Source organism: Ammospiza caudacuta, chromosome 3 (genome assembly GCF_027887145.1).
Source record: "Ammospiza caudacuta isolate bAmmCau1 chromosome 3, bAmmCau1.pri, whole genome shotgun sequence".
Classification (NCBI taxonomy): Eukaryota; Metazoa; Chordata; class Aves; order Passeriformes; family Passerellidae; genus Ammospiza; species Ammospiza caudacuta.
In genome coordinates this window covers 82722004-82740591 of record NC_080595.1, presented here as the reverse complement: position 1 = coordinate 82740591, position 18588 = coordinate 82722004, and the positions used below count along the sequence as shown (strand labels likewise).

General features: G+C 45.8%; 1 protein-coding gene across 2 annotated transcripts in view; it reads left to right on the top strand.

The window, feature by feature from the left end:
- Window positions 1–18588, top strand: part of GRHL1 (grainyhead like transcription factor 1) — a 40699-nt gene that overhangs the window by 4628 nt on the left and 17483 nt on the right. For both annotated transcript variants that reach the window (XM_058801848.1, XM_058801847.1), the window contains exons 3-8: window positions 1971–2041; window positions 3490–3880; window positions 4637–4713; window positions 5526–5682; window positions 6135–6246; window positions 7194–7288. In XM_058801848.1, coding sequence (XP_058657831.1) covers window positions 1971–2041; window positions 3490–3880; window positions 4637–4713; window positions 5526–5682; window positions 6135–6246; window positions 7194–7288 — 903 coding nt within the window. The remainder of the gene's footprint in view (window positions 1–1970; window positions 2042–3489; window positions 3881–4636; window positions 4714–5525; window positions 5683–6134; window positions 6247–7193; window positions 7289–18588) is intronic.

The following is an 18588-nucleotide window of genomic DNA, read 5'->3' as shown; positions in this document are numbered from 1 at the left end:
TGTTCTTCAAGCACTGGGAGAGATTGCCTGGTGCAGACAAGACCCTTGCCTGCCCTTTTAAGAGTTGAATATGTCTTACATACCAAAATATTCTTGTAATGCTTAATATGGAGATTAACACTCCACACACGCATGACAAAATGCCACAGACTCACTGATGTGGATGTTATTCAGCTAGTTTTGTGAGAAAACTGCCTTTCTGCTTTGTGCTTGTGCTTACTGTGCTTTTGGGGAAAAAACCCAAACAACAACATGCTTTCACCAGAACAATTTTAATCCACAAGATCAATTTTGATTTCTAAACCTGTAGATTACAAAAAGAATGTTGATGTTGATCCGTCATGCTCGGCAAAGCAGAAGGGATTTGCTGTACATTAATGCCTATTTCAGGGTTTCCTCTTATATTTGGGTATGAGTGGATGTACAGAAAAAATTGGTGGAAGAACAGGTAGGCTGCACACTTGGATAAAGCAGAATGGCTGGAGGTTGAAAGATTTATTGAGGGCTGCTATGGAGTAATGTTATAGAGAGATGATGTCGAGGCATTTCTAACACTCTGCATATTAAAGGCAGCTGATGAGATCACCTTCCTATAAAAAAAAACAAAACAGTAAAACTAAAAAACTTTTGTTTCCTTCCATTTAACTACTGAGCTTGCTCAACTGTGGTTAATAAGGCTTTATAGAAAACAAATTTTGGATAAAAATTCTTTTGAGAGTGTTGGCCAAACGCAGATTGGAAAACTCTTATTTTTCGGTGACTAGTTAGTGCTGGTCTCCCAGCAGTCTCCATCTAGAGGTTCTCCACATTTTGCTGGTTACTGTGGGAAATCAAACAGTTCTGATGTTTCTGGGGATTCCAGGTGTAAGAGTGAGGATGTAGTTTCCAGTCAGAGCTGTGTAGAGAAGAATGCTGTTGGTGCCAGTGTGCCCTCAGCCTTTGCCTCCATGCTGAAGTGGTTCCCCACCCTGCACCCAGGCTGGCAAATGGAGGCAGGATCTGAGCAGGCTTTGGTGAAGGAGCGTGGTGGGAGTTCACTCCTCCATACATACACCAGAAGATGTTTGCTTTGCTCGTTCAGGAGGCATGATGAGGGTGGCAAAAGTCCTAGGCCTTACGTGTGGGTTGGCAGGAGAGCTTGTGTGGACTTGCAGTGTGGCTGAGGGGACCTGAGCACCACGGGCTTGTGCCAGCAGCTGCAAGAGCTGTTTGGGTTGCTGGAGTGCTGGTTATGTGCTCCATGCAAGGAGCTGAGCCAGCACAGCTCCAAGAGTTCACCTTCTCCTGTGAGCCTTGGCCTTGCAGTGCAGCCAGGAAAATGGCATGTGTGTGGGCAAGACTTGTTTGACTGATGTTGTGTTTTCAGGGCAAATCTTGTCTGTGGCATAAAATACAAGAAGCAATACTGAGCTGTCTTAAATCCAGAATGCTGGTTACATTTTGTTTATAAAAGTTTTAATATAGTTTTGGCCAGTGTGTTTTGTGTGGCCATACACAAACATGTACTGTAGTGTCTCGATATGTTCAGTGGACATGGTGCTCCCCAAATTGCCTGATCACAGAGGAGAGCCTCAACTGGTCTTAGAGGGAATGGCCTGGAGAGCACTTGAGGAAGTGGATGTGGAACAGCATCCTTTCACAAGCTTTGAGCTTATCCAGCAAGCTGAACTCTGAGGGAACCTGCACTGCCAGAAAACCTTGGGAAATCTCCTCTTGGTCCTGCTCACCCCAGGACTGTGCTCCAGCCGTAGATGGATCATTTTGTGCACTGGTGTTCTCACCACCTGCTGCTGGCAAGAGCTCAGGGCTGACACCTGGGAACTGAGTTGCCTGCCTAGGGTTCTATGGGGCATCTCCTGGGGTTGGCCTGGCATCCAAAGTAAGGCTTCCTTAATTTGACCAAATTTTAAGGAGCTAATTTTTTTGTATGGGAGGAAGGATTGAATTACAGTATGTCTTAAATTTCTCAGGTTCCAAGGGAGAGGAGATCTTCAACAGCCAAGCCTGAGGTAGAACATCCTGAACAAGACCATAACAAAAGGTATTATTTTTTATTACTGCTTCTCTATTTCCTCCATTGCCTCCTCAACCAGCAGAGCTGCTGAAGGAAAGTAACTTGCTGCAGTGTGGAGAGAAATTGTTAGCTTTTACTCTGTGCCTCTGTGTTGCCTTAGGAACAGGATGGGGATTGAACCATGGTGTGGAGAGCTGAGGCTCAAACTGCTGCTTAATGCCATCCATCTGCTTTTGGTGTGCTGATGTCATATAGTCAGCCTAGCAAAAGCTGCTCTCTAACTCTAGGTGCAGGCATCCGCCCAGGCTGCAGTCACTGGTGACGCTTTCCATTTTTCATGGAGTTACTTCTGTTGCTCTCTGCTGATTTTTGTTCTCAGGTGCCAGCAGCATTGCTGTGTCATGCATGGGCCAGTTGGGAAGCTCTTCCAAGTGCTTATGATTTGGTTTTGTATTGTCTGGGGACTTTCTTTGTATTCTCTGGAACTTCTGTCTGGCTTCCCCTACCTGCCTTCTCTCTCTCATGCCTCCCAAGCAGATTTTACTAATTAGGTGAATATAACAAATGGGAGGTTCACTCAAGCCAGTTTCCACTCCTACCATCCTCTTCCTTTGGACAGACTAGAATGCTTTAAGGACCTGGGGTGAGGTTTTGTGGTCTGGCTGAGCAGATTGAGTGACTTGTCGTTGAAAAGAGCAGGCTGGTTCCCAGCCATGTGTTCCCACTGCTCCTCTTGAACCAGATTGGGTCTCACACTGATCCATCACCAAACAGGGAAGGAAAAGCTGGCTAGTTTTCTGCCAGCCAGGAAAGCTGAATTGGCTCACCAAGGAGGCAGGGGAAATGTCTGAATTGATGTGAAGGAGGGGGCAGGACCAATTGATGGGGAGGGAGAAAGAGAGGGCAGGCTGACTTAGTGGTTACTAGCCATGAGGTCAGCTCAGCCACAGATCTCAGTGCTGTCCTGGCAGAAATGAGTGTGGTAAGTTATGCAAACCATTCCAAGGAGTCTGGGTGCAGATTTTCTTGGGGGGTTGTGCCTGAAACAAGGGGTGTAATTTCCCTATTAGTGCTTCCCAGGTGGTGCACAGTCCTGGGGCAGGGGAGCAGCAGCCTTGCTGTCAGTCCTTCTCCCTCTGCCAAAGAGCAGCTTCGTGGAGCCTGTGTGTGCCACTGTGTGGTGGGAAGTGCTTAGTTTTGGTCTGCTGTTTTCCAGGCAGTGAGGATCTGGGCTGTGAACCCTCACACTTTGCTCCAGGGTAATTACTGTCCAAGGTGGGATGATTAACAGTGGGAGAGGAGTTATGGGGTTTTTTTAATGAGTTTCTCAGCTTTTCAGGTTAGGATTGAGCTTCAGGAGCAGGAGAGTTTGAGTCAGCTGTCCTTGTCCAAAAGGTTGAAAAGCTTTTCTAGCTCTTGTTTATTGAGAAAATAATCTGTATAATTTATGCCTGATTTCTTTTTGCCCTTTTAAGGAACAGCATCCCAAACATGACAGAACAATCGCTCATTTCTGCTGGAGAAAACAGGGTCCAGGTTCTGAAAAATGTGCCTTTCAATATTGTACTTCCGCACACCCCCCAGATGGGCATGGACAAGCGAGGCCACCTCACGACCCCTGACACGACGGTGACGGTTTCCATTGCCACCATGCCCACGCACTCCATCAAGACGGAGACGCAGGCGCACGGCTTTGCCGTGGGCATCCCGCCCGGCGTGTACCACCCCGAGCCGCCCGAGCGCGTGGTGGTCTTCGACAGGAACCTCAACCCTGAGCAGTTCAGTTCCAGCACACAGCCCCAGAACTCGCAGAGGCGAACGCCAGACTCCACCTTCTCGGAGACCTTCAAGGAGGGTGTGCAAGAGGTACCGGGAGAGGCAGCTGCTGTGTGCGTGTCTGTCTTGATCTGGATGGAGAGATTCACTTCCATCTTAAACTGTTCTTGTTACATGACAGAAAGCTGTCCAGTGGCTTAGAAATAGAAGGCCTTCCCAGAAAAGTGCATAATTAAAACTTAGTAAATAGAACCTTCGCAACATGCAATCATTATCAAAAGTGAATGACTAATCTGACTAGTGACAGAGGCTTTGGCTTGCAGAGTGTGGAAATAGTTATCTCGATCCATAGAGCCAGGGTTTTGCAAGAGTTCAGCACTCTGTGGTGCCTTTGCAGGTACCAAAGTGAAGTGACTGTATGTAAGCTTCCTTACTGCCAGTTTCTAGGTGTGGTGTGTGTCCATAGAAAACAGTTGGATTATGTAGGGCCCTTGAGTGAGAAAATCTGTGGGTTTTGTTTTATGATACCAACTGAAAATAGCAGTGTAACCATGTTTTGATTTTTAAGCCAAACCTCAAGGAGCTGTGTAGCTATACCCTTCGAGATTCGGGAAAGCATTAAAATTTTGCCTTAAGCTGACTTGGAAGGCTTACGAGATGTTGTGCTTAGCTGACACCCAGAAGTTTTGGATTAAAACACTATTCAAGTGTCTTGTTTGTTGAAACCAAAAATCGTTTGTTATCTGTTGAACAATTTGCCTGACAGAAGTTCCGTGGTAAGGAGTGTCTATTTAATACTGACTTTTCTTTTTGCTGCAGTGTTAATTGTTGTTTTGTCTACTCCAGGTTTTCTTTCCTACTGAACTGAATCTCCGAATGGCTAACATGAATTCAGAAGATTATGTTTTTGACAGCATTTCTGGGTAATGATTTAAGGCTCCCATTTGCCCATATCCTCCTATTCTCTTAGTTGTCCATGAGCAAGCAGTACAACTCATGCCAGTTTGCACCAAGTCACAGTTGGATTTTGAGGGGGCTTGTGCATCTCAAACCCACAATTGTCTGCTTTTTTGAATTTCACAGTTGAAAATTGTAGCTGTAAAGATAAAATTGTATCTCTGAAGAAAACAAATACTTTAAAGAAAACTACCTGGAGGACTGTAAATACCATCCATCTTCAGTTAGGGTCCTTGCACCAAATCTGTGTCCCATGGGAAGAGGCCATACTGTCTGGGAGTGATCTGGGAGTTTGCTTCCATCTGTGCCCCCCATCCCTGGTGTGCTTGTCTTGCTCTCCGTCTGCTGGAAATTTACATCAAAAACAGGAGAAATAAAACTCACCTGAACTCCAGAGGAGGGGAGCAACTTGTTTGATAGTTGCAGTTGAGAGGGTGATGGCCACTGAGTAGCTTATTAACTTGTGAATTTAATTAAATTGCTAATAGATACTTTTCTGTTGGTTGAGGGCAGCTTGCTGCTCTCAGCCTGAATAGGGACCTTCCAGTCTTGCCTGCTCATGTGTCTTAGGATTTTGCTTGCCAAGAACTTCTCTTAAAATGTTCATTCATGAAGGAAATGGTTGGAAAAGGGGCTCATCCTGTTTTCCAACTTCTTTGCCTGTTGATGGCTTAATGAGTCAGCTAACGACTTTGGAATTTCTCCAAATTAAATGTGGGACGTTTAATCAGCTTTCCAGGAAAATGCCTTAGCAATCACTACACTCTTCACTCTATAGGAATAACTTTGAATACACTCTGGAAGCCTCCAAGTCCCTCCGCCAGAAGCCTGGGGACAGCACAATGACTTACCTGAATAAAGGTCAATTTTACCCAATCACGCTGAAAGAAGTCAGCAGCACTGAAGGAATCCACCACCCCATCAGTAAAGTTCGAGTGAGTGGCAGCACTTGTGGTTTCTTGGGAGGGAGGGTGTGCACCATGGTAACCTTAAAGTGCAGCAATCTCGACCAGAGCATCAGCACAAAGGGCAACTCAGCTGTGCTCTTACGTCAGTGCTCGTTCCTTTGCTGTCCACCTACTGCCAGGCCAGCCCAGCTTGGCTCAGACTGTTAAGAAGTGGTGTCAGCACTTGTGTAAAGGTGATGCAACACCTGGAATGAGATCCTTGAATTCTGGTTAGGAGAGCAGTTTTGCTCATCTCTGTTTATGACCGAGAAAGTGCTGTTGTCTGCCTTCCTGTTTGGCAACGGTGTTCCAGGTATACTGTACTGCCTCAAGTGGAAAAGCCTAAAGCTCCAAACCAAATGTACTCTCTGGCCTTTTCTTTATTTCTCTTTCATGTTTTTGTTTGGTTTTTTTTTTAATCTTTCCCTCTCTCCTTTCAGAGTGTCATTATGGTTGTGTTTGCTGAAGACAAAACAAGGGAAGATCAGCTCAGGCACTGGAAATACTGGCACTCAAGACAGCACACAGCCAAACAAAGATGCATTGACATAGGTAAGGAACAGTCTCATTGCTGATGTCAGACTTAAGACTTAATTCCTTGGCAAGGTTCCGTTTTCTGCCAAAGCTTTGTTATTTTAAGGAACTTCTGGATCCCTCTCTGCCCTCCATAGCTTTGCTGAAAGCCCAGAGATGGTTTGTGATTGGAACTAATGCTGTAGTTTTTAGAACTCATTAAAGAGGCTGATTTTTTTTTTTTTTTAGGATTTTGATTGGTGGGTTTTGTCTTGGGAAATCCAACAATCCCCTCCATACAACAGGTTTTCTTAGAATATCCTGGTACTTGTAGCTAAGTCACAGCTTGTAGTCCCAGTGGCTGTCCTAAATATTGTGTTTCTTCAAAGGACAAGATCCTTGTAGGAATACCTCGAGCCTAATGATCCTCCTTCCCACAGCTTTGCTCACAACTTGTCTTTGGTACATGTAAAAAAAGAAAACACTGCAAATTTCCACCTGCCTCCAGACAAGGCTGGGGCTGGCTGGGTTCCAGCCTTCTCTGGCTGAAGGCTGGGCTGTACTCCTGGTCCCTTCCTTCTGTGAATCAAAGCAGGGATTAATCACTTGGCACTTAAAGCAGACGCGCATGCAAATCTTTGTTTGTTATTGAAGGAGTTTTATTGAGAGCTTATGTCCTTGCCATACAGGGTAGAGTTTCCCGCACATAGCACAGAACACCTCATATTTGGGATCTGCCTTTGTCACTGCAGTTTCTAGTTTAGAATTTTTGCAAGTCCCATTTTGCTCCTTCCTCCTGTTTGTTGAGGGTTTTTTTGTGAGAACCATTTCCAGCCTCTTTAAAAATCCATTCCTAAGGTACAGTTCAGCTTTTTTTTGCCCCCCAAGGGGCTGCTGAAGAGGTACAGTTTCTGGCTGCTTCATGTGATTAAGAACTCAGATAATATCTCTTCTTCCTCTCCCTCATGAACCCTTCTGTGTGACAGCTGACTATAAGGAGAGCTTCAACACCATCAGCAACATTGAGGAGATTGCCTACAATGCAATATCCTTCACCTGGGACATCAACGAGGAAGCAAAGGTATGTGACCACGATTGTATTTCCTGTCCTTTGAGCAGATTCAGGGGCTGGGGGAAGGGAAGGGTGTGTGGCCTACCTGGTGATTAGCGTGTAACAAGTTTGTTTACGCTCCTACATTAGGCAAAACCTTCTGGCTATTTCTTAAGAGGGTTTGCATGTGCAACTGGGAGAGCTTTGCAACTGCTTTAGGGTTCTTGGCAGAAGTGGCTGCCTGAGAGACAAGTACTGACAGAAGGAAGCACAGAGGAGCGTTTGGGAGCAGAGGAGGTGTGAGGGAGGTGTAGGGGGCAGCTGCAGGGGAGCTGGGGCTCCAGCCATGGCCTTGCCTTCCACCAGAGAGGGAGCAGCTGTGGCATGCATTGCTTAAACCACGGATCCCAACACCCAGTGACCTATTTCTAACTAGAACAGCCTCCTGGTGAACTCTGGTTTGATCTTTCCTCAGAGCTGTGGGTGCTTTTGTAGGTGTGTAGGTACAGGAAGCTTCCCTGGCTAGTAGCTTACTGCAGCTGTTTGAGCCACTCTGGCTGCTGGAAAAGCCTTGTGTATCTTGTAGGTTCAAGGAAAAGTCAAAGCGTGGAGCCAACCCAGTTCTAGAGGCATTTCTCACTGGTTAGCTGCTGGAGTCAAAGTGAAGGAATTTTCTTTTGAGAATTTCATTACTGCCTGGGTTTTCTTTAAAAATTTGGAATGGTTTCCATTCCTTTTTGGAGACTGGCTGTTTCCTTGGCAGTGCTAGTAAGTGGTACCAGCAAGCAGTCCCAGTAGTCACCAGCATCATGGGGACAAACACTGATGGCTGCAGAGTGCCATGTCTAGGGAGAGCCTGGCTTGGGGGAACTCTCAGCAAAGAACGCAGCTCCTTCTCTGGAGCTGTGTGTGCTCCTGCTCTGCAGGAGGAGCAAGGGCTGCTGTCACTGCACAGAGCTTGCTGTCACCACAAACTGTGCGCTGTCCTGCACAAGGGCTGTGGAGAAAATACTGTATGGAGACTGCTGCTAGGTTTCAGCTCTGTGGGAGAAGTTTGGGATGCGTAGCAGACAGCAGTGAGGAGCTGTGTGTGTGCTGCTGCTGACAGTGCTTTGCAATGTGTGGGACGTTACTTTTGAGTCTGGTGTTGGGTGCCAGGATCGCCTTTTCAGCAGATTTGGCTTCAGTCGGGTTGAGAGGGCTGGCAGGGAGGGCCTTATCTGCTGGAGGATGCTGAAAGGCTGACATGATTTCTAAAACATGAAGCACTTCACTTTGTGAACAAACAGAAGAGCTGTCAAAAGGAGTCAGTAAGTATTATCCTGCTGCCATAGCCAGTCAGACATTTAACAAACGCAGGGAGTCGGTGTCTAGGAGGTATGCAAAGGCTTAGGATTTGCACACAGGGGTGGATCATGCAGGCAGAACAATGCAAGTCCTCAAGGAGCTGGAAGCACTTTCTGCAGCTGCCTCTCTGCTGGCTCAGCCACTCTGCAGCAGTAGGGACGAGCCATTAACTCAGGAGCAGGGCTCACAGCTGGTGCTGAGAACTTTGTGGCTGCCCCAAGGAAAGCCATCCCTTCCTACCAGGTGGCTATTGCCAAGTTACTCTGCAGACCCATGAATGATTAGTTTCAGTCTATAATGAAATTGCCAATAGCATCTTGAAAGGGTCTAAGGACCTTCATGGTGATATTTCACCTCATGGCTGAACTTCATGGGATGAAATGGTGTGGGGAGCTGTGAGACAGACTTTTTTAGCTACAGAGGCAAATTTGCCTCCAGATTCACAGTCTTAGTGTGTGAGATCCATATACTGAGAGTCCTGGTTTATATGAACTTTCAGAGGGCGCTGTTGATACCAAATATGCAAGCCTAGACTCTTGGGATCAGAATCATATTAAGACAAAAACACCCTCAATTTCAGTATTTAAAGAATTGGCATTTTTAGCAAAGGCTCCATGTTCTTAAATGTCTGTTTAACTTCATTTTTTCCCTGAATGGATGTGTTTTCTCAGTGACTGAATTTCTCACAAGAAGATCTGCAGTTCTTTCTCTACTTCTGATCTTATCAGGAGATGTCTGAGCCAATTTCAACAATTTTTATTGCATGGTTCATTTACCTTGTATGCTCTTGCTCTCTCTTTTCCTTTCCCTCCCTTCCCCCCAACCCCTGACAGCAGTCTTAAAGTATATGAAGAAAGCAAGGAACAGATAGAGCTGAGTTTCTGATGTTACAGAAATTCCTTCACAGCAATAAATACAGTGTTTATATTTAATAACAGCAGAAGTGCTGCATAGACAGTATGTTTAACCAGCCAGCAAGCCTTGATCATTAGAAATTTGCTTCCTGAGCCCTGGAGGACCAGTGCCAAGTGATTCTTCTGGGCTTACTGCTTCTCCCGTTTCCCTCTTGCTTTTGCTTCCAGTTTGCTGTGGAAATGATTTGATCCTGTGCAGCCATGTCAAATGGGAGGTGATGAGGCTCTGTGTCTGGGCTCTCTGATGTAGTTACTCATTTGGACGTGCAGAGTGTGTGTCAGATTGAAGCAGAAATAGCATATTATCACAAGGAGATGCCCTTAGCAGCTCTGGGACCATGTATGTACCTTCTTGTGGGGATGTACAGGAATATTGCACCTCTGCCAGTGTGTCTGTTCAGGAGGGTGTCACCTGCCTGAGAGTGCTTTTGCCAGTGCCCTTGGGGCACTAAGGGGGTTTAGTAAACTGCACCTTTCTGGTGAAGAAACGCTCTTTTCATACAATACAAGTCATGTGCTCCTTCTGTAGAAAGGAATTTCCCAGCTGTGTTGTGCTGGGAGAGCAGAGAGCAAGGCCAGGGCTCTGGTTGCTGGACACATTGGACAGCCTGGCTCTGCACAGCTGTGGAATTGTCCCACAGCTGCTTGCATTGCTGTGCTGTTGGTGAGCCCTTGGGTGTAGAAACCAGGGATATTTCATGCATGACAGACACTGCCCACTCTGGGACCTGACTGTGTTCATGGATTTCAGAGCAAATGTGCTTACCTCTCTGGCAGCTCCTCTCTGCCCTCTTCTGTTGTTTTGGGACATCACAGGAGCTGCTGGAAGCAGCCACTTCTCAACAGAGGCTGCTTTAAGTATTCTCTGACCTTTGCAAGAGTGTGTTCAAGCTGGAAAAGAACCCAGCATCCAAAGCCTCCTTGCTCTGAGACAGTGAGGGGAACGAGGGCTGGGGAGGAAGGCCAGACTTTGAAAGAGGCAACCTGCCCTGAAGTGGTACTGTTGAGATTTGAAGGAGAAGTGAGAGTGGGATTAGAAGGATTGTCAGGAGACACTGCAGAGGGGGTAAGCAGTGATTCAGGTGGGCTTTCAGATGTCTGTGTTAGAGGTGAGGTCTGATCCCATCACCTGCCAGAGCAGGGCAAGGGAATAGTTGAATGGGGAGGCAGTCATGCTTTGTAAGCAGAAAAGGGAAGAGGGTGGACTAGAAAATCAGTTGATGACTGGTGGGTTGTTGAATGGTGTATTTAAGAAAGCCAGTGTAGCTCCTCAATTAGGAGCCATCCTGCTGGAGTGGAAGCATGATCTGATGAGTCTGAGATGTGCAGCTGAGTTACCCTGAGGCTTGTGGAAACTTCAAACAGTTTCCCACCCCATGATGGATGTCTGCCGTGGGCAGACAGTCAAGGTGGGGTTCTTCTGCAGAGAAGCTTTTAGATGTCTGAACACAAGCTCGTCATCTGTTGCGTCTATGACTTCATTAGGGTGTCTAGAGCTGGGGTGCAGCTTTCGCTAGAGGTGTCTGCCCCTTCTTGTTCACTGAGCAGGCTTGGCTGTCTTTGAAATGTGGGGATGTTAGAAGTTGGGAATAGGAATCCTTGCATCCCTTTTTGTGTCTGTGTCGCCCATGTCAGTCAGAATAAATGGTTTTAGTTTCAGGTCATGAGTTTTTGAGGCTGGGATCCATCTCTTCCCAGGTCTGTACAACATGCCAGGCTCTCCTTTTCTTGATTGGAACCCAATAAAGGTCTTTTAATGAAGATTGCCACTATGTTGCAGCTAAATGCACATTTCATACTGCTCTTCCTAAGGTTGGCTATTGTCCTGTTATCTCTGCTATGTTACCCGTTAGGCTGCAAAGCAAATTCTGTCCCTTAACTCTGGCCTGGGGACATGGCCTGCTCTCAGGTCAGTGGCACTTGAACAATCTGGACAGATTGGTTTCCCCAGGGTTAACTGGCTTTGCTGGATCCTGCTTTGCTCAAATCCTGTCTGAGCTCTTGCCCTGTGGAGCAGGAGGGTTGGGGCCTCTTGTCTGAACAGGGTGAATTGTTGTCTGCACAGTGACTGCAAGAGCCTCCTGCCTGTTTCTGGAGCTCTGACAGGGCAGGGATCCTGCCCTTGTGCTGGGGCACCCCTTCTGAAAGGCAGCATTGCTTCCAGCAGCTCCCAGAGAAGGCCCCCGTGGAGGTCTTTGGTCTGGCTTGCTATAGGCTGGGTATAGGGACTGCAGCCAAAAATGATGTCACTGCACATTAAGGGTTCTATTGTCCTCCTACTCCTTCCCTCCCAAAAAAAAGTCATTGTAAGCCAGATGCTGTGTGAAAAACCTCATTCTACTAAAAGGGAATACATGGAGAGAGTGTAACAGGCATTTTGAGCTCAGGAATATCATGACAGAGCTTTTTGCTGCTTTTCACCAAAGGGAAGATGCTGTAGTGTGTCTTAATTGATGCCCTGAATGACAGAGCAATTAAACAGTACTTTTTTTATTACTTTTTTTTGGTCCAAGAAGAGTGGAATGGTCCTAATATTATGGTAATTTGCATCTAATTTGGGATAGCCTTTTGAAATAGAAATTTAGGCAATAAGGTAGTCTTCTTGGCAGATCCTCCCATGTGTTGGCAAGATTATTTTGTTTAGAGGAGTTCAGTTTTTGGAGAGGGTGGATCTCTTGCTACAACTTGAAGCGAGACTGGGTGGTACACTACTGATTTATTTTAGGAGCTTATTCTAGCCTAATCCTCCCTTGGTGTACGCTGTAGAAAGAATTTAAACTTTTTTGATTGATGAATATTGCATCCATTTATATGGATGCCATTGTAATGAAGCAGCAGTCATATGCCTCATTAAAGAAGGTGTTGCCACCTTCAGCAGCATTGAGGAGGTACAGGTTTGACTAGTTGGAAATGAAACTATGAAATGTGATGAGTCAAACATACTTAAAGGAAAGAGATTGGTGTGAAGCCAAGGCTGCAGACCAGAAATACTTTGAGGCAGGTACACAGAGCCTTTGGAGCAGTGACATAGGAAAGTCATAGCAAGTATTGCTTACCTGCCTCTTAACACTGACCTCTCCCTGCTCTGTCCTGGGTTTTCTGGAAAACAAGCATATGCCGTCCTTGATTTTAAGCATTGCCAACTAGAAGTTTTCAACCCAGTATTTTATCTCACCTTCATGTCCCAAGCCTCTGCCATTGTCTGGCCTTCCAAGTAGGAGCTCACAGGGTGTTTGCCAAAACTGAAAGGAAAATCTCTTGACATTAGCTTTTCTATAGAGAAAACTAGGAGGTGATTTTTTGTTTTTCTTTTCCCTTTTCTCTATTACTTTTTTGTCTGATGGCAACTCTTTATTTTCAGTAATTTTTGTGCATTTATAGACTTAATTCTCTGTTTTGTGTTTTGTTGTTGTGTTTCAGCTTTTGTCATTGTTTTTGGAGACTTGTGTTGTTGTTGTTGATGTGGGGGATTTTTGGTGGTTGTTTTTGTTGTTGTTTATTTGTTGTTTGGGGTTTTTTTTCAACACATTGTCACTGTTTTTTCCAAACTGCTGTTTTTACTTTCTTTCCAATCAACCTTACAAAACCTGGCCCACAGCTTTATCTTATCAAAGCGTGGGGTGGGAGGAAGCATCAGTAGAACTGGGAACCATTATCCCCATGTTTCCCAGGTGTTGTGAGCAGAGACATTCCTATATTTCCTTGCCTCAGAACAGGTTGGAATAACAATCAGCATTGCTCTTTGTGAGCAGAATATGTATTTTCCTTTCATTACCATTCCTTTTTGTTTTGTTGGTGGAGTAAACTTGCTAGGAGGATGTTCTTTATCTGGAGGCGGATTGTATTTCCCACTTGTCATTCCTTGACATGGTGTGGGACCCATGATGGCCTCTGTGTAAGTCACCCAGATTGGGAGTGGTAGGTTTGAATGTAAACTCACTCTCCTGGGCTGTGAGCAGGATGGTGCTGGGGCTGCCTGGCGGAGCTGGGGCGGATGCAGCCCTATCAGCCATGTGCCAGACAAGCCTTTTTTGGAGCATCCGATCCCAAAGGCAGGAGGCGGCTCAGGAGCCCACAGGTGCATGAATTGCCCAATTTTTTTATCTCTTTCCTGGCTCACCTCCTGCTGATGCAAAACCTGTGGTGCGTGTGGGAGGTGAAGAAACGAATGTGAGAGCAGTAAGATTAGCCACCTCTCAGGTGATCTTACCAAAGTGTGGGTTTGGGGTTTTTTTCTTTTAAATACAGAAGAGTCTTCCCAGAGCTGCTTTCTTAGGACATGCCTTCGTGGATGTGTGCAGGCAGACCTGTGCTTGCCCTGCCTGCACTCGAAGCTGCTTGGCTCTCACCCAGAGCCAATCTTGGAAGCCATGTAGCTACATTGGCACAAGGCAGTGCCCAGGTTGACAGCTCTGCCTCTCAGAAGGGCTTGGAACTCTGTTGGTGTACTTCATAAGGCTGTTGAACAGGAGATGTTTTCCATCCAACCAGCTTGCAGCATAGAGGAAACATATGGGGACCAATCTTTAGAAAATACTCTGGGTTTTTTTTTTCCTCTTTGCTGTTTATATTTGTCCAAGCCTTTAGAGAAACCATATGATTTCAGCTATCAGCATTGAAATTACAGACTTTGAGATTCTGGTTAGTTTTTCTTTATGGAAGAGGGATACACTGCCTTTGTGTCAGGAAAATGATTTTTAGATCCACTGGAATCCCTTTACCTACTGTATTTTGGGCATAACATTGAAACTATTTAGCCAAGGCTGAGAAAAGCAGCTGCATTCCCTGGAAAGAAGCTAATTGCAGTTTAACCTGTTGTGTTGTAGGCTCCAAACTCTGTATTCTGTACAAACACAGTCATCCAAGATCAAAAACATACAGACAATTTTAAGTTGAATATAACACAGACTGAATATAACATAGCCTGGAATGTCTCCTATGAAGACAGGCTGAAGAGTTGGGGTTGTACAGCCTGAAGAAGAGATGGCTCTGGAGAGACCTTAGAACACCCTCCAGGACCAAAAGGGGGGCTAAAAGAATGCTGGAGGGGGACTTTTTACAGGGGCTTACAGTGATATAGAACAAGGGTGAATGGCTTCAAACTGACAGAGTCACATTAGGTATTAGGAGGAAATTCCTCACTGTGAGGGGTGCTAAGCCACTGTAACAGGCTGCCCAGAGAAGCTGTGGATGTCTCGTTCCTGCAAGTGTTTAAGACCAGGTTGGATGGGATTTTGAGCCTTCTGGTCTGGTGAAATGTATCCCTGCCCATAACATGGGGGCTGGACTTGATGATCTTTAAGGTCCCTTCCAACCCAAACTGGTTAAAATGAGAGGCTTTGGTGTACTAGTGTTAGAAAAGAGCTAAGGTTGTTATCTGAATTCTTAATAGAGAAAGAAATATCCAGTGGACTTGGATTGTTGAGTAATGTCTTAATCCTTTGGACACAGAAATGTATAGGTTCATAAATAGGAGGAGATAATACCATTTACCTGCCTTCTCTTGAAACAAAATAAATGTGGAGCAAGGTGATCAGCCTGGAAAAGTCCCAGGTCTGCCTGTGTAGGTCCTTATCCAGAAGGATGTACAGGACTTTGCAGGATAGTGCTACCTGTGCCTGTGTTTGCTCTCACTGTTCAGAATTCATGGTGTGCTAACACAAGTTGCTCCCCATTGCCTGTGGCAGCCCCAGCTGCCATGAGTGAGAACCTACACTGCTCCTTTCCAACTGGGCAGATGAGCCTGCACAAGGTGACATTTCATCTAAAGCTGCTGCATATGTAGCCTTTGGACTCACCAGAATTGCTAGTGCTTTTTGTGTGACAGAAAAGTTCGGCATCCAAGATAAACCGAGGAGAAGAGATCTGGGTATGCAAGCCTTCATTTAAAAAAGGCATCTTTCATCTCGCTGACAGAGAGGTTCCTGCAGTGCTTTGATTGCCCTTTAATTATGTCTGTTTTTCCTGGTTTGTTTGAAAGGCAGATCTTGTTAAAAGAAGGTGCTGTGTGGAAAGAACTTGGCTGTCTCTGCTGCCCTTCCTTGAGGGCACACGGCAGAGCTGTCGGATTAATTTTTTTTCTGCGTTATTAAAATGGAAGATTGTTTCTCGTGGATTTGAGTGTAGGCACGGTGTGTTCCTCCCACCTTTGGTGAGGAGGGGCATGAGGGGTCGGATGGTTAAAGCAGACAGAGAAGTCATGAGGTCTGACTTCTTCCCACGCTAACTTCCAGCATGATCCCAGAGGAGGTGCTTTAATCCTTGTGCCTTCAGTCTTTTGTTGTGTGCAGCTGGGCTGCCCCAAAGGCTGCAGGAAACCCAGCATGGCATTGGGGAAAGGAGGCTCCGGAGTGTTGGAGTGAATGCCAGGTGTGGGAGGTTAGCAACTTGTAGCAGCTCACAGTTTTCATGCTGTTTGATTTTATCTGATATGCCACCATTGTGAAGCCGTTTGCCTCAATGAGTATCTCAGCTTTTTTTAAAAGGGGTTAGAAAAAGTGTGGAAAAAATCAACAGAAAAAAAAAAAGGAATAAAGCCTGCCTTGGGTTAGAGAGAAAAGCCTGGCTATGTGGTAGCCTAGATATATGTAGTCAAATATAGACTAGAGGCTCAACTGCCAAGCAAGCAAAATAACTCGAGAACAGGTTTCTAATCCCTTTAGAAATCTCAGTTTTAAAGAAAATCTGCGTAACTTGAGGGATTGACTCATGTGTGTAAGTGCCCAGGCTTGACAGTGCTCTATTTTTAAGTGCTGTCTTTATGTTGAATCTTGGGAGGCGAGATGAAAATGTTTTTTTTAAAAGTAACAACAAATCTTAATATAGCTGAGAATGCGGAACTGCCCTTAGAAAAATAGGTTGGACACATGAAAAGGAATCTTGCTCAGCAGGCTGAAGACGCAGAGCAACTTCTGTGGTTGCGTTTTTCTTTCTTCTGGCAATTTTGGGGTGGGGATATAGCTGATGCAGTCACTTGGCCTTACATTTCATTTCTAATGTAAGTCAAATATTCCTGTACATTAAGAACCTGGCTGAAACTGTCTTAGCCCAAACTGGGAAAAGCTGTTTGCTAAAATTCTGTTTTGTGAAGCTTGAGGCAACCTGAAGTTGCTCAAAATAGGAGGTACAGGGTGGGTAGGGAGAAGTAGATGCTCCTTTTGAGCTGAAGTGGTTTAGTACAAACAGGAGAAGACAGGCTGGCTCTCTGTTGCTTCAGAGACATGATTAGGTTTTAGTTGTCATCTCCTGCCTAGAGTCCTGAAGATTTAAATGGCATGAAAATGAAGTCAGCTGCTTAAAGCCAAAGCTAATCAAATGAGGAGACTCTGAAGTAGGAGGATAATCTTTGACATCTGACAGGCAGTCCTAAATTCCCATGGGATACCTGTGCAGCTCTGCTGTAGTAACATGTGTCTCTTGTGCTGAGACCAGCTCTTCTACTTCAGCCCAGTGGGCTTTGTGTGGCTGGTAAGCCATAAAAACTGAAACCATGAACTTGAAATCTCAGAAGAGAAGTGACACCATGTGCTAGTGAACTGCTGATGCTGCACACTGAATCTTCTGGTGTCCAGTGGTGTGAAACTCATTTGAGGGATTTCACAGAAATTCTGAGATGGTGGTGGACCTGCTGATGTGGCTGCTTGGGCATGTTTTTCTTAAAGATTGTAGTAATTTTTTAATACAGAAATGAGTTGAGTGAATATTCAGTATAGGTAAATTTAAAATTTAAAAATATGCAAACACCAGAGTTGAGGGTCTTTTAAAAAACAAAACCCCTGCTCAGGAAATGCAATTATTCAGGGTGTGCATACATCTGATTACCAAACTCCTAAGCTGGTGAGAGCAGCTCTTCAAACTCCTTGAAGCTTTCCCCCGGGCTGTACCAGCACTGCAGGCAAAATGTCCTTGTGAAGGCAAAGGTAGCAGGAAGGGAAGTGGGGTGGATAAAAGCAGGCAAAGCCATCCTTTGGGTTAGTCTGGGAAAGACTGCAAACAGCTTCTTTTAAAATAATTTTCCTGACTGAGATTTGTGATGTATTTAATGCTTTCACAAAAAGTTGTCTTGGAACAGCGTGGGTTTGGGATGCTGGGGCACAGCTGGAGGGTGAGCAGGCACTGAGCACCAGCTCCCCTGGCATCCTGCACCTGTTCCTGGCTTCAGTCCCCCCAGAGGCAGCAGTGTGGGTCAGGGGCTGCTGTGCTGGCCTGGGTTGGGTGGGTGGTGTTTCACTCATTCCATGTCCCTTGGCCCAGCAGGCCTTGGTGGGGACATGGGAACTGGAATCTCTGGGATGGTGTGTGCCCAGGGGGGAATAGGGGGGCTGCTTGCTGAGCAGCTGTGCTGCCCTCTCAAGGCACAGGGGCTGCAGGAAGCAGCGTGTGAATCCCCAGTACTCGGACAGGTTATTGCAAAAGAAGTCCCTCACCTGCACTGTTTTTCCTCCCTGCCCCAGCTTTTTATACGGCTCTATTATACATGGCAGGGAAATGTCAGTGGTTACAAACTATCAGCAGGTCAGGGTTTTACATTTCCATCTCCCATCATTGTTAAAACTGGTAAAGGATGTTTCAGAGCCCTGCAAAGAGGACGCTGATAAGCAGCCCTTAGCAAAGCCAGAGCCTGTAGCTCTCCCAAGGCTGTGTGAGCCCGTGCAGCTCCGGGAGGTGGCACCAGCTCGCTGCTCTGATGGCGCTGCTGGAGGCACCACCTAAGCGAGCATGGGGGGCTGGCATGGTGCTCCTGCAAAATCTCTGGGAAGGTGCTTCTGGCTCCCAAGGCTTTGATTATTTTTTAAAGCAGTGAGTTCCCAGCCTTTATTCTTCAGGCAGAGAGGAGAGAAGCTGTTGCAGGTCTTGGTGGCTTGTAAATTCCTGGTAATTAATCCTCATAGCTTCTGAGGTGTGCCAGTAATAGGCCTTGTGTCTGTAGAAAAGCCCGGCACACTGCAAGCCCATTATCTAGATACAAAGTACTCTGGTCTATCTGCTCATATCCACTTAAGGATATTTCTTTATTCTCTTAAGCAGCATTGGACTTGTTCTCTGGTTGTGTGTGATTTGTGTTTTTGA